A 16,169-nucleotide genomic window follows, 5' to 3' on the forward strand; every position below is an offset into this window, starting at 1 on the left:
TTACTTGTCTTTTCATTCTGTTCTCTAGAAAATTTTCCTGATAATTTTCAATTCTTCTACTTCATTTTAGTAGGAATTTTTGGTGTCCATAAGGGGAAACTATATAACTGTTTAATGTATCCATTGGTCTGGTTAGTTTTGCTGTATATTTTATGATTTCTGGGCCAGACGTTTCTAGATTGGCATTCCATGTCCCCATATCCAGCTCAGCATTGAATAAAATCACACACATCCAACTAATAAAACACTAAAAATTCTACAATATTGTTACATATATAAATGTAACAAATTGGTATCAGGTGTTCCTACCTGGAAAACTTCCTAAATAAATTCACAGATCAAGGCCAGGTATTTATTAGAATAATATTATATGACCAAGTAAATTTTACCTTGAAAATATAAAGAAGGGACCTTGATAATATATTCATCCTCCCTAGGGTATATGAGAAAAATTTTATGAACATGTCAGGAGATGTTTAAAAAAAAACAAACAAAAAAACCTTTCATAGTATTTCACACCTGTTCCTGAACACAACTGTAATAAATTAGAATTGGAAAAATTAAACGGAATAAAATATCCTTATTATATCTTATGTTAATGACTAATATTAAAATTAATGGCAAACATTAGGTTTTCTTATTAAGATATTGAGCAAAAAAAGTCGATACTAATTACTATTACTGTAATACAACATTTCTCTGGAATTGCTGGCTAACGCAATCAAATAAGATAACAAAATAAGACAAAGAAAATGCAAAGTATTATTTGCAGAAGATAGGATTGCCTATCCTAAAATTCTAGTGAATTAACACAAACTCTATTTCAAATAAGACCAATAAGTAAGAAGGCAAGTTGCAAAAATCAGTGCTATAGCACTTTTCACTCATTTGAGGAAATGATGAAAAACAAAAAAATAACGTTCAGTGTTTACGTGATTATGAAGAAGTGGCCTCTCTTATATACTGCCAGTGGCATTGTAATCTATTGTTATAACCTGTCTGGTGGCCAGTTTTAGAGACATCGAAGGTTCTGAAAACATCCATATTCTAGAACCAAGCAGCTCTACTTCTAGGAATACAAGGTAAGAAAACAGAAGTGGAAAAATGAATAACACCGCCCCCCTCAAAAAAACCCCCAAAGACATCCCAGAAAACAGCAAAAAAAGCAAGCAATTTAAATGACAATCAGGATGCTCCTTAATTCTATTACAACAAATGGAGTATTATGTGTTTGAAAAAATGATGTGCATCTTATTGTCATGGAAAGAAGCTCACGTTTCACAGCAAAGTGAAAAGGTCAGCATACAGATTAATACTGTTAAAATCATGAACAGCCATAATGCCTCTATAAGAAGGCTAAACTCTAGTATGATATATAACAAAATGTTCATAGAATTCATTTTTATTGTGGTTGATTAGAAATTTTTTTTACTTGAGTGTATATTTTAAAGTTTCTTTTTATTTTTTGCTCTGATAATTTTACCAACAAAGTTCTACTGATTAAGTCTCTAGACACATTTCAAGTGTTTTTCATACACACAGCAATAAAATAGTATTAAATACTGGTAAGAACACATTAGATGAGGAATCAAAATATCTGGTGTTGTCCCACCCCACTAGTAGTTGTGTCACCTTGAACAAATATCTTAACAGCAGTTTACTCAACTGTAAAATGGGGGCAAATAATGGTGGCCTAATCTACCACAGAATGCTATTATGAGGATCAAGTAAAATAACGTATATTTAAATGTTTTGAAAAGTGTATAATACTATGAAAATGAATGATGGAATAATCAATATTATCATTAAAGCAAGTAAACATAAAAATGTTGGTTTGATTTCTTAACTGACTTTGCAATGTTACTCCCATATAATGAATATATTGTTTATAATCCTGTCCTATGTGTGATTTTGCTCAATGCTGAGACAGATATGGTGACATGGAAGGCAAATCTATAAACCTCTGGACCAAAAATCATATAATATACAGCAAAACTCTAACCAGGCCGAAAGGCAGATGAAGCAGTTGTGTAGTCTCCCAATGGACACCAAAAGCTCCTACTTCAACATAACGCTCTGCCTTCTCTTTCCTTCAACCAGCAATCAAGTCGCCTGAAATTCTTACACCAATCATTCATATACTTGGGGTAAGAATGAACCTGAAGACTACTATTAAAATACAAGTGTGTGTGCGTGTGTGTGGTAACATATTATTTTATATTAATATATTGAAAATTGCTTATTAGATTAGCTATGACTCGTCTAGCAAGAAGAATGGAACATAGGACCCATTTTCCTTTCTAAAATTTACATATCCTCAAAGTTCCTGAGAGGAGTGTGAGATCAGGCCCAGATCAGGAGCTCTGCTGTGGAAGGAAGCCCGGTTAGGAGGTAGTGAGGATGAAGTCCTTGTCGTCTTTCCAACCTATGTAGGACTAGTCTGACCCTAAAAGTAATAGCAATAATGTATTTGCCCAAATAATTACCATATATTTAGTTCACTGATAAACCATAAAGTGTATTTTCTATTGAAAATCACATATTTTTGAAACTGCCATAACAATATATAAATTCCCATAAAGAGGCATCTCCTTTATCTCCTTATTGTAGCTATATAAAATGGGAATTTTATTATTTTCCCTCCTCCTCTTCATTCTCATATGGGGACGCTTATCTAACTACACACTTCTTAACTCTCACTGTGGCACTAAGCTAATTATAAAAGTCTGTTTAAATCTATCCACCTGTCTTTTGTTTTGCTGCCTACCTGGGCCTTTTCCAAAGCAGGCAGAAAATCTCCAATCAGTCTGTTATCACAACCAGAACCTAAGAGATTAGTGACCACGGAGAGAAGCAGAATCAGTTTACATCCTTTCAGGCTAGAGAATGATACTACTTCACAAGCAAGAAATCTGAGGCTCCCTGACCTTAATTTAGAAAACCTGCAGTTAATAATCACATTAAAGTTGGTCTTACATGCCAGATAGTTTTTGTTTCCTCTGTTGTTTTTACAATTTGAGTGTCCTTTGTGGTTATCCAAGTTTTTTGCTGAGAGGCATATATTAACATTTAAAATACTTATTCCATGGTAAAGTAGGTCTTACAGCTTAGGTATCTCTGCGTTAAAATATACTTTGTATTAATTTTTTTGCAAAGCTAATAACATTACTTGTATTTATCCAGAGTAGAATCCAGAGTAGAATTCAATTTAACTCATTAATTATGATGATGAATACACTGAAAACGCCTTCCTTAATTGAGGAATAAAATGGGTTTTTCACTGTGTCTGTCAACCTAAATCAAGAATATAAAGATCCCACCAGGGCCACAGTCTCAGCCCTCCCCTCAAAAGGTCAATTATTTCTTGAAGGGAAGAGAACTAAGCCTGAAGCTAAAATGTAGCAAGGAAAACGGGTCAAAGAACAGATGTACAGAGTTGAGAGAACTGGTACAGGTGACCAGGTCAGTATGCAGAGGTTCCAATGACAGCAAACTGAACTTGCTTTCTTTTTCATAATCAAATACTTAATGAAAACAAATCTAATTAACACCAAAGCCAAAAAGTAGTATAAGTGATCTTCTAAAGTGTGGTTAACCTTCACTTAACATTCTAGTAAAGGAACCATTTCAGCTGCTTCAATGTAATTTACTGTGTGTTCACTAAAATGAGTATCTAAGTCCTCAGACACCTGCTCGCTTATACAGAGAGTAATTTACAGGCGCGCGCGTGCGTGTTTACTAAAATGAAATGTACAGGCCAGCTGTGGAGATGATGCTCACAGAATGAAAATACAGTGTGAGTCTATATACATACATACTGCCATAGAAGAAAAGTTACAATGGCATTTTTGGTGCCAAAAAAGTTTAGGTATACTAAATATTGATTTCCAAGGTACTGTTGGTATTACGAAAATAGAACTAATACTGGGAGCGGGGAAAAAAGTCTCAAAATGTCATGCTTGCTACTTCCATGGTAAGAGGAAAAAATATATATTACAGACATGGAATCAGTCTCTTCGGTTTTGGAAAGAGAAAACGCTATGGCAGTTTCTAGAGGAAAAAAAATGGAAACATATGGAATGAATTTGCAAACGTCTGAAGAGATGTCTGCCTACACAAGACTGCACTAAGACTACTCTTGTAAATTATGTATAGATTTTCTAGATCTATGCTACTAACTAGCCATCTTAAGGCTGTGTTGTTTACATCATGTATATTCTTAGCATTTAAATTTTCATCTCTCTCCTCTTAAAAATATAGATTAAAAATTTAGCTGGATTTTAATGACAGCAAATTAATGTAAAATGTTGCTCTATTCAATTTCCTACCTGCCTTTGGCATTATTAAGTGTAATTTCTCAGAAATATTGTTTAAAAAGTTAAAGGCAGCACTGTCTTCAAAGGACACACTAAATTATGAACTATTTTTTCTCATCAGGCTACTGAATTAAAAATGTGGGGGCCCTATTAAACCAGTTTGTTTTATAACTTTCTAAAAGTTATTCTAATTTTTGTTAATCATTATATAAACAGTACATAGTTGTATAATTAGAAGGACATAGTACTTAAAACATATCCTTATTTCCAGTCACCTAAGATAATTGGTCTCCTCATGAAACATCGCCCCCCACCCCAAAAAAGTTACAAAATACAAGAGCTATTTTTCTATATGATCAGACTTTAACTCTGAAGCCAAAATAATGCAAAACATCATATAAAAATTCAAATACTAGTCTCTTAAGTGTAATTTAAAAAAGATCTATATATTAAAAACATTCATATATGATTTAAAATTCTCAAAGCAGTTCCTATTTTTAAAAAAAATGTAAATTTGTTTCTAAATTAAGAAGTCGACGTTTACTATGAAAAATAACATAGCATTTTTATGTAACAAGTTTTTTTGGTAGTTGTGCTTATTAATCATTTTTTAGGGTTTTAAAATTGTTCATTATCAAGAAAGATCCAAAGGTATACTAATAGAATAGAGATTTGAATCTTTGCTTTCAGTAACCCCTTAAATATTTTAGATCTATAGGATTTATTTAAAGTAAATTCAGTAAAGTATTTATTTAGTAAAGAATATTTACCGTCATTTATGAAACTAAAGACCATACTGATGAAAATAAGGATTTATCTCAATTTCAAGTAAACATTTACTGAGTAGTACATGTAGGTGCTTTTATGAGATTTTCTGCCCTAAATTTCCTAAATAAAAGCACCCAAAGTGTTAAATCTAAAGCTTTTCAGGTAAACACTTTGTTTTGTAAATGTTAGGTATGGCTGGTCATTGTGTGTGTGTGTGTGTGTGTGTGTGTGTAGATGGTAGGTATCATCCTTGAAATAAAAGCAAACATTATAGGAATACTGCTTATTTAATTAATGCAAACCACCTGTCTAAATACCTATAGCAATCTGTGTAATTCAATGTTAAAAAGATCCAGCTGAAATATAACTTCTCTAATTCTGATCAGTCTGAGAACTATTTTTTCCCCAGCTAAAGGGGTCACTCTAAACACAAAAACTAGCATTGTTTTTCTGTGATTAAGTTACAGTAGCTTAAGTCTCTAAACACTAGACTTCCTCAAACAGCTGTTAATTGTGGACCAGGGGACTGGCTGACATCTGCTTCTTGCTTATTTCGTTAATGGTTCACTTCCAGGTCCTAAAAGGATTGTTGCCTTTCTCCGAAGATAATGTTGGAGGCATCTATGTCTGCCTTCTACATAGTTGGCTTGTTCTGGTTTGTCACTCTCCATACAATGCAAATCTGAGTGAACTCACATCTGTCACCGATCGACCCAATTCGTGGGCAATCTTTTCCCATCGACCTGGGGTCCCTCCTGGGAACTTAACCATACTTCTTGTCAGCTGGCTGAAGTCCTCTTCTGTCCATTCAGGTGCCTGCAAAACATTAAAGGAAAGAAAAGATACTTTACAGAATGTTTGCTAATACATTTAATAAGCTTGTGAAATAACTTATTGGCAATAGGCGTTCTGCAAAAACAATACTATTACAATGTATCTAATAGTTTAGAGGTTTGAGTTGCATATTTAATATTAGAATGCAAAGCTCCAGCAGCCTTTTAAATTTTCCTATGTATACCAAATAAGCATAAATATTGCAAAGCCAGGCTTTGAACACACACACACAAACACACACACACAGCAATTCAGTTTTGCATTAAGGTGAGAAACCATCCTCAAAGTCTATGAGATGCACTGTTACAAAAGCCTCATTTAAAGTATAAAAGGTCTTAGAGTTTTAAGAAAAATTATGTTTTTTTCTTTTGTTTAAAGTATAAGCATAAATGAAAATGTGAACAAGTAAATGCACCGATGTAGAATCAGAGCTGAGACAAAGATATATTTTTTTGTTCCTTCTCCATAACAGTATTTAATTCTAAAAATCATGTATTTTCACGAAGTTTAACTTATCAAACGCTAGCATTTTTAAAAACTTGGGAACAGAAATAAAATCAGAAATTCGTGACCAAGACTTAAACCATCAAGTCCATGCAAAAAATTTCATTGCTGAGAAAGTAAACAGCTTCTAAAAGTCAATCAAATTATTAAATTGAATAATAAAATACCTGAAATATTACAAAATCTTTTTTTTTGCAAAGGTGAAAATTCTAAAGGCAACCACATTTTCTGCATTTTATTCACCACCCACTACCTGGTCAAACCCAAAGCTGAGGAAAGCAAAAGAAACTAGGATCAAACAGCAAACAACCATGTTACAATTATTCTACCTTACATTTTAGCACTAAACTATTCCCTACCAGAGGCAGTAACCACTCTGGTATGCAGTCAGCAGAGATAGAGGAAGCCCACCTTATTTTCCTTTAATTAAAAAAAAATAATAAGAGAAAAAAAAGAAGGAAACCTTTGAGACAAATACCTTTTCTAATCACCATTTCCGATAATGAACAGGCATACATCAGGCCGTTTGCATTACAGAACCATCAGTACAGAACAACAGTCAGAGGTGAGTGACCCCAGGGACTATCTCCACAGCTACAGCAAAGCTTCTCCCTGACACTAATCCTCCCTGTCATTCTCCCACTGTGCTCTAACCACACTGACATCCGCCTGCCTCACTGCAAGCTTAACGGGGCCCTGCCTGACTTTTTACTGTCTCCCCCAATCAATGGTTCAAGCGTGCTCTTTTCACCATGTCCAAATGGCAGCTTCACTCATAATCAAAGTGCACTGCCCCTGTTAAAGGGCTTTCCGAAAGGCTCGCCCATTTGCATTCATTTGCAAAGCAAACTACTTTTATTCACTTTGTTCTGCTATCAAGAATGTTCCCTGAAGCAGATAAATTGGCATAAATACAACCTGCCACTTAAGAGTCAGTAAATAATAGCCAATAGTAGGGAGGATTTTATCAATCATTCTATTTTGTATCCACTAAAAGCTGAAAGCTTCCAACATATTCATCAGTACAACCCGTAGGAACCATGCATAAATTCACTTCTTTAAAAAGGTAGCCTACACTGGGTATGGTTGAAATTTCTTTGATATTTAATGAATATCAGAAATCTAATTCTCCATATCAGGTAATTAAACAATTTACATTGAAGGTGTAAATTTATTGCATTCTTTTTTGCTTGTTCTCACTTTGTTTAGGGGAAAAAGTATTATCCAGATATTATTTAGGGGGACATAACTGGGTTTTTAAGGAAAGGATCTTTTTATTGCTAAAACGCTGAAACTTAAATAACTACATACCAGTTGGTTTCAGAAATGCTAGTGTTCACAAAAATTTAAATATAAGCTTATAGTACAGTCACACCAAAAAGAGCATTAAGTTGACATTGCACAGAAATATAGTATTCAAACTACGTATCAGTGCAATTTCATACTAAATCGAATACCTTGTTTCTATATTAATTAAAACAAACATTTTTGGAACAAACAAAATTGTCTTAAATGTCAATAATAGAAAGCCAATGTTTCAGAGTCAATGAGTTCTTTAAAATAGTGTCTGTTTTTAATAGGGTGGCTTTCCAAATAGCTGCATATATATGAACAATGGGCATTAAGACTCAATCTGATTTTAACTCCTTTTTAGTAGGATGAGTCTAAAAGTACAGTGTCACTTTTTTTTCTGGGAAGGAAAAATTTTAAATCAAGTATTTGGACTAATATCCTGAAAAATTATCAACTGCTATGACAGTCTTTCCTTTTAGTTTCACAGTTATTTCATGGCAGTGATTTTTATTATTAATAATAATAAAAAAACTAGATCGATAATAACTAGGACCATAATCTGAAATCTTTGAGAGAATCCTTTTAGCAATTCATTATTCTGTCTCCTACAGCTGTCAGGCACTTTGGTGAATGTGTAATTCCTCAGCAATGGTTAGTTGTGTCTTTAGAAGCAACAGAGCCTACTGTGATCCAGCTTCTACAGCAGCCATGAGGGTGGCCACGGTGTGAATGTATTCTCCTCGTTCTAATCTGGAGCCAACTGTAGCTGTGAAAGTCAAATGAATGCGTAAGCATACTGCTTTGCCACTTAAAACCATGTGTGTCCAATATTACTGAGACACCGGGCCAAAAATTCATCTCTCTAGTAACGTAATGGAAGATACCACATGGTGTGGGGACAGCTGTTGTGACTACACAAGCATTCCAATTTTGCATCAGAAAAGCCTCACTCTGGGAATAAATCTCCATATTGAATATAAAATAAAAAGTAAGTTTTCAAATTATTCAACGTTTTTATGTAATGACCCCAAAATATAACTATTAACGTAAGAGCTGATATGAAAATTTAAATTGTATTGCCAAATAATGTCCCTTTGGGATAGATTTTTGTCACAAAACCAGCAAAGATTTGGTGCCTTTAAATATCCTTACTATTCTTGGGGGATAGGAGTTGGAGGCTGTAGTGAAAAGCACATATTTTTAAAGTAATCTATACACACTTTTCCCCTCACAGCTTTAGACCATAAAATGTTAATTACAAAGTATCATGCCATTTATTTGGTACTGGAAATTTATGGCTAAATTAAAAGAAAAATTTTAAATGTACTTATTATTTATTATATTTTCATACTTTAATGACAAAAAGTCCATTTCTGTCTCTGAAGTAGTTTTTAAACTCCTTGTAAGCAATAGTTCTATTGAAATGATCTATGAATAATCACTGTTTGTATAATTAAAGAAGTTGCAATTTTGGACTCAATTCTTATTATTCAGCTCAACTCATAAATTCTTAAATATGTTACTTAAGAAATAATATCCTTACATAGCATCACCTAAAGTATCAGATGTATATCTAATAATGTGGGTGGTATATCTAATAATCTTCTCTTCTCTAACTCTATGTTCTATACTGATTTTGCATTTTAGAAGGTGCCTTTAGCTTTTAGCTATAAAATTTTCCTTTCAATTTAAAAATTGAGCAGTTAAGTGCCCTTGACTATATATGTGGATAAATTGTATGTAAAAAAAACAAAACAAAAAAACCACCAAACAAAAATAAAACAAATTACTTCAAATGTCTTTTCACTTTTAGAAAGAGAAACTCTTATTTGAAAATCTTGGAACTCATCCCAAACTATCGTTCTAATGTTGTGATTCTTTAGCAGCAATCATTATTTCATGCTGTGTCCAGAAAGGTCTCCTCATCTATGGTTTAGCTTCCTTAACAAAAAAAAGGTCTCCTCTGGACTAGAAATAGTAAAGCGTGGTCTTTGAGCTGGCACCAACCTTGCAAACTGTAAGTAAGTTCAGAAACTTAGATTAAGGGTTGGAAACAGAACAATTTGATATTGCCGCCACAATGAAGTATGTGGTCAGTCAACTCCTTTTAAAGAGAATATAAGCCAGTTGGGGTGTTGTCAAACTAGCACGGTGGGTCACATGAAGTGTAAGCTGCTTTCTTGTTAGGCACAACAGGACTACATATTGGTCAGTAACAAACAGAAATAAAAAATTTTAAAACCTAGGCCTTTACTACAGCTAGTTTCAGAAACACTGCTCGATGCAATGCTTGTGTTTGACACACCAGCTATTGGGGGGATTTTTTAAAAAACTGACAGATGACATTATATTAGTTTCAGGTGTACAACAGGATTCAATATTTGTATATACTGTGAAATGATCACAGTAAGTCTAGTTAACATCTGTCATCACAGTTACAGAATATTTTTTCTTGTGATGAGAACTTCTAACATTTACCCTCTTAGCAAGTTTCAAATACAGTAATATAGTATTATTAACTATAGTTACCATTCTGTACATTACATCTCCATAACTTATTTTATAACCGGAAGTTTGTACCTTTTGATTCCATCTCTCTGCCCCTCTCACCACTAGCAACCACCAATCTGTTCTCTACCTATGCATGCGTTTTTGTTTTTTTTTTAAGATTCCACTTATTTATAAATGAGATCACATGCTTTTTCTCTTTCTCTGACTTATTTCACTTAGTATATTACTCCACTGTGTTTGTGTGTGTGAGATATTTTCTTTATCCATTTATCCATTGAAGGATACTTAAGTTGTGTCCATATCTTGGCTATTGTAAATAATGTTGCAATGAACATGGAGGTTCATATATCTTTTCTAGTCAGTGTGTTCATTTTCTTCAGAAAAACACCCAGAAATGGTATTGCTGGATCATATGGTAGTTCTGTTTTTAATTTTTTAAGGAAACTCCATACTGTTTTCCATGGCGGCTGCACCAATTTACATTCCCACCAGCAGTGCACAAGGGTTCCCTTTTCTCCACATCACTGCCAACATGTACTATTTCTTATCTTTGTGATAGTAGCCATTCTAACAGGTGTGAGTAGCATCTCTTTGTGGTTTTGACTTCCATTTCCCTGATGTTTGGCAATGTTGAGCACCTTTTCATATACTTGTTGGTCATTTCTAAGTCTTCTTTGGAAAAATGTCTATTTAGGTCTTTTGCCCGTTTTTATATTGGGTTATTTGGTTTTCTGCTGTTAAGCTGTATGAGTTACTTGTATATTTTTGGATGTCAACCCTCTATCAGATATATGATTTGTAATTATTTTCTCCCACTCAGTGCCTTGCCTTTTCATTTTGTTGATGGTTTACTTGGCTGTGCAGCTTTTTAGTTTGATGTAGTCCCACTTGTTTCTTTTTGCTTTTGTTGCCTTTCCTTTTGGTGTGAAATCCAAAAACTCATTGCCAAAACTGATTATCAAGGAGCTTACCATTTATGTTTTTTCCTAAGAGTTTTATGGTTTCAGGTCTTATGTTCAAGTCTAACCCATTCTGAGTTAATTTTTGTGTATAGTGTAAGATAGTGGTCTAGTTTCATTCTTTTGCACAAGGCTGTCCAATTTTCCCAACACCATTTAATGAAGAGATTGTCTTTTCCCCATGTACAAGGTATGATCAAAGAATACAGTAAATGTTTAAAAATATTTATTACAGTAAAAGACACATTGCCATTAATCTCCCTCAAAACACTCCCTTTCACTTAGCACACACTTATCCCATTGTCCTTGCCACTTTCTGAAGCAGTTCTGGAAGTCCTCTTTCTTGAGTGTCTTTAATTGTGCTGTTGTGGCTGCCTCGATGTCCTGAATCATTTTGACTTTGGGGAAGAGCCAGAAGTCGGACGGTGCCAGATCCGGTGAATAAGGTGGTTGAGGACACACCGTAATGTTTTTATTTGACAGAAATTGTCACGCACCAGAAGCGATGTGTGACACGGAGCCTTTTCGTTGTGATCACAAAATATGGTGAGTGCTGCTGCTGAGTGCCATCCAATGGAAAGGCAGGGATCTTCAATACAGGAAGCAGTGCGTCAAACCTTAGTAACAGTGTGTGACGATTTCAACTTGGTTGGTGCAGTCAGTCAGGTGTGAGCTACGGCTGAGGGAAGGTGTGTTTTCAAGTGTGCTACAAATCATCCTCCGTCATGATAATGCTCCGTGTCACACATCGCTTCTGGTATACATTACGGTGTGTCCTCATCCACCTTATTCACCGGATCTGGGGCTGTGACTTCTGGCTCTTCCCCAAAATCAAAATGATTCAGGCCATCGAGGCAGCCACAAACAGCACAACTAAAGACACTTATGAAAGAGGACTTTCAGAACTGCTTCAGAAAGTGGCAAGAACGATGGGATAGGTGTGTTTGAAGCGAGGGGGAGTATTTTGAGGGGGATTAATGGCAATGTGTCTTTTACTGTAATACTTTTTTATTTATACATTCACTGTAGCTTTGATCATACTTCATATATTCTTGGCTCCTTTGTTGTAAATTAATTAACCATATATGCATGAGTTATTTCTGGGCTCTCGACTCTATTCCTTTGATCTATGTGTTTGTTTTCATGCCAACACCATACTGTTTTGATTACTATACCTTCGTAATATTGTTTGAAGTCAGATAGCATGGTGCCTCCAGCTTTGTTCTTCTTTCTCAAGATTGCTTTGGCTATTTGGATCATTTGTGATTCTACACAAAGTTTAGAATTATAGTTCTGTGAAAAATGCCATGGAATTTTGATAAGGATTGCATCAAATCTGTAGATGGCTTTGGGTAGATATGGACTCTTTCCATTATTTAAATTTATTGGGGTAACGTCGGTTAATAGTATAGACATTTCAACAGTATTAATTCTTCCAATCATGAGCATGGAGTATCTTCCATTTATATCTTCTTCAACTTCTTTCATCAGAGTCTTACAGTTTTCAGAGTACAGGTCTTTCACCTCCTTGGTTAAATTTATTCCTAGGTGTTTTATTCTTTTTGATGCTGTTGTAAATGGGACGATTTTCTGGAGGGATTTTTTCCCCCTCCAGTTGGTTTCCTTCAGGGCTTATTCCCAAAGGGGCTATATACAAAGCATGGGTGGAAGAGAACCACAAGAGCCAGTGCAGTGACAGTGCTGATAGCTGAAACCTGGAAGAAAATACTCCTGCAGAGGCGGCCTTCCTACAGGTAATAATGAAACCAGGTGGAGGGACACGGTGGCCCAAGACACCCTCATCCAGACCCACAGCCAGGATTGGCATCAATTTCTAGTTAAGTTTTTGATAATTTACTACATAGTCCCAACAGTTGAGTGATATGGAGTAATATGGGATGTGACCAGAATCAGGTCTTTCATGATAGTACTAAACTCTGTAATTTTCCTGGGAAAACAATATTGTTTTTATTATTTGGGGGTACCCTTTCTTGACTGGGGGTCCTTGTCTGAACCATAAAACACAAAATGCTGTTTGAGTGACTTTTTTTCAATTCTCTCAAACATGGTTTGTAACTAGCATAGGTGAGAAGTTAATTCATTACACACAATAGATGAGTAGGGCCTCAGGGCATAATTCCCAGCCTGTTTGAGAAAGGCTGAGTGAGAGGATAATTCCAGGAGGTTTGCACAACTGAAATCTTAGATTTATGTTCTTTAGGTTATTACTCATTTATTTTCTGGTGATGTGTAAGTTTTTTTTCCCAGTTACACTTGATATACAATATTATATTAGTTTCAGGTGTAAAACACAGTGATTAGACATTTAAATAGCTTATGAAGTGACTACCCTGATAAGTCTATTACCCCCTTAACATCATACAGAGTTATTACAATATTATTGATTATATTTTCTATGATGTATTTACCTTCCAGTGACTGTTTTTTTAACTGGCAATTTGTACTTCTTAATTCCTTCCCCCCTTCTCACCCATCTCTCCAAACCTCCCTCCTATCTGGCAACCATCAATATCTATGAGTTTCTGTTCTCTTTGTTCATTAATTTTGTTTTCTAGATTCCACAAACAAGTGAAATCATACAGTATTTGTCTTTTTCTGCCTGACTTATTTTACTTAGCATAATACCCTCTTAGTCCATCTATGTTGTTGCAAATGGCAACATTTCACTCTGTTTTATGGCTGAGTAATATTCCATTGTATATATGTACCATTATCCATTCATCTGTCAATGGGACACTTATGGAAGCAACCTATGTTGACTACTGTAAATAATGCTGCAGTGAACATAGGGATGGATATATCTTTTCAAACTAGTGTTTTGGATTTCTTCAGATAAGTACCCAGAAGTGGAATTGCTTGGTCATAAGGTAGTTCTCTTTAATTTTTTGAGGAATCTTCCTATTGTTTTCCACAGTAGCTGCACTAATTTGTAATCCCACCAACAGTGCACAACGGCTCCTTTTTGTCCACATTCTCGCCAACATTTGTTTGCTGATTTGTTGAGGATAGCCATTCTGACAGGTGTGAGGCGATATTTCATTGCGGTTTTATTTCCATTTCTCTGATGAGTGATGTTGAGCTTATTTTCAATAAAGCTTTCTGCCCGTTTTTATTCCTTTCCTTAGAACACTGCTAAATAAATTCAGGGGAAAGTGATCTGGAAGGGGGCGACAAGAAACTATTTGCAAAGTCTTTTATCCTCTCCTCCTGTCCCACTTTTAATTCCCGAGCTTTTCTGAGCTTCTATGACATAAGTAGGCTCCTCCCCCACTGCAAGGACAGAGTGGGTTAAGTAGCTACTAATTATCCACTGCTTTTCATCTTCTAAAATTTCATTAACAATCCCGTCTGCTAATTGTCTCTTTCATTCTGTTTATTCTAGGGTTTATGTCTTTTTTATTCCTTTAGTCTCATTTTGTGGGGATTCAGAAAAGAGTAATGATAAATAAATGTGATCAAGGTGATATTTTCCAAGAATATGATTTCATGTGGAAAAACTACTTTGTCTTACTTAAAACTGTGATATACACAATTAATTATTCAATTCTACCCTAAATAGTATGTGCTGGAATCACCTGTTCATGATAATTTAATACTACAATAAAGAGCTGACTCCATTTTATGATGTTGGATTGTTGACAGCTTTGAAGTCTCACCCTTCCCTGTTCTCCCTGTGCCCCACATCTGGGCAAGCTGCTAAGAAAGACTGGGAGGTTGAAAGTTTGCAAGCTCCACTCCCACCCCAACCACAATAAAAATCCCAAGTCAGTCTCCTTTTCCTGCTCTCTCAATTTTTTGGGTCAACATATGAAGCCTGCCCTGTTTTCCCCAGAAAGACTTCTCATATAGCAAACCATTTTTATATTCCCGTGTGTGTGTGTGTGTGTGTGTGTGTGTGTGTGTGAGAGAGAGAGAGAGAGAGAGAGAGAGAGAGAGAGAGAGAGCACTCTTATTATATGAACCAAATTTTAGATGTGGGGGAGATCCATCCTATCCCTGCAAGGGGGCCACAGCAAGTCCTGGAAGCAGGATGCCTAGAGGAGCACCACTGCTCAGGGTGGATGTTTCTTCTGCTTTGCTATGCTAACTGGCTCTGCTGCTTGGTGTTGCATTTGCTGAGTTCTGCCAACCCTGTTACAGATCTGACCAACCTAAGCTGGAAATTTCAATAATTGGTATTTAGGGAGAAGAGTATGGGACTGGGGCTTTCTTTTAAGTGGCCTTGGGTTGTGTGTCTGAGCCCAGACCCATGTGTGTCTTAGATTAATTATGTGACTTCATTCCAGCATAAGCCAAGACTGACGCTAGACTCAGGAAAAGACTCATTCTTTGACAAAGCGAGTGGCTGGGTCTCTACCAGGTGTTGGTCCCAGTTCTATAGACGGCTCAGGGGGGAAGTTACAGTATACAGGCCCACTGGGTGGTCCCGAGTGGAGGAACAACAGTTACTATTTGAAGAGTGGTCATTATTTGAAGAGTTGAATTACTGAAATTCACACTCCTAAAGGCAGGTGGCTCACTAGGGACGTACAAAATGCTTTTGCAGTTTTTGCTGCCTGTGTCTCTGTCACAAAAAAGTATCTTGATCCTCAAGGTTACAGGGAAAAACACACATGGCATCCCATCCCTGTAGCACAGCCGAGGTATTAATTCAACCATTGTCATGAAGGGCCCTAATTCTGATGATATTGATTTGAGGCTCTCTGGAGAAAAAAAACTTATAAACGGTGTAGAGAAGACCTTCCTGAAATACATCCAGTAACCACCACCACCACCACCACCAAAAAAACCCCCCAAAAAACGAAACCTTGATATGGGGCGGGATGGGTGGGGTGGTGTATTGGTCTGATAGGGCTGCCATACAAAATACCATAAACTGAAGAACTTAAACAACAGAAATCTTTTTCTCACAGTTCTGGAGGCTAGAAGTCCAAGATTAAGGTGACATCAGAGTTGGCTTCAG

General features: G+C 35.7%; 1 protein-coding gene across 1 annotated transcript in view; it reads right to left on the reverse strand.

The window, feature by feature from the left end:
- Nucleotides 1-16,169, reverse strand: part of DNAJC1 (DnaJ heat shock protein family (Hsp40) member C1) — a 197,369-nt gene that overhangs the window by 25,395 nt on the left and 155,805 nt on the right. The window contains exon 9 of the mRNA XM_019755999.2: nt 5,781-5,900. Coding sequence (XP_019611558.2) covers nt 5,781-5,900 — 120 coding nt within the window. The remainder of the gene's footprint in view (nt 1-5,780; nt 5,901-16,169) is intronic.

This window comes from Rhinolophus sinicus, linkage group LG02 (assembly GCF_036562045.2).
Source record: "Rhinolophus sinicus isolate RSC01 linkage group LG02, ASM3656204v1, whole genome shotgun sequence".
In the NCBI taxonomy this organism is placed as follows: domain Eukaryota; kingdom Metazoa; phylum Chordata; class Mammalia; order Chiroptera; family Rhinolophidae; genus Rhinolophus; species Rhinolophus sinicus.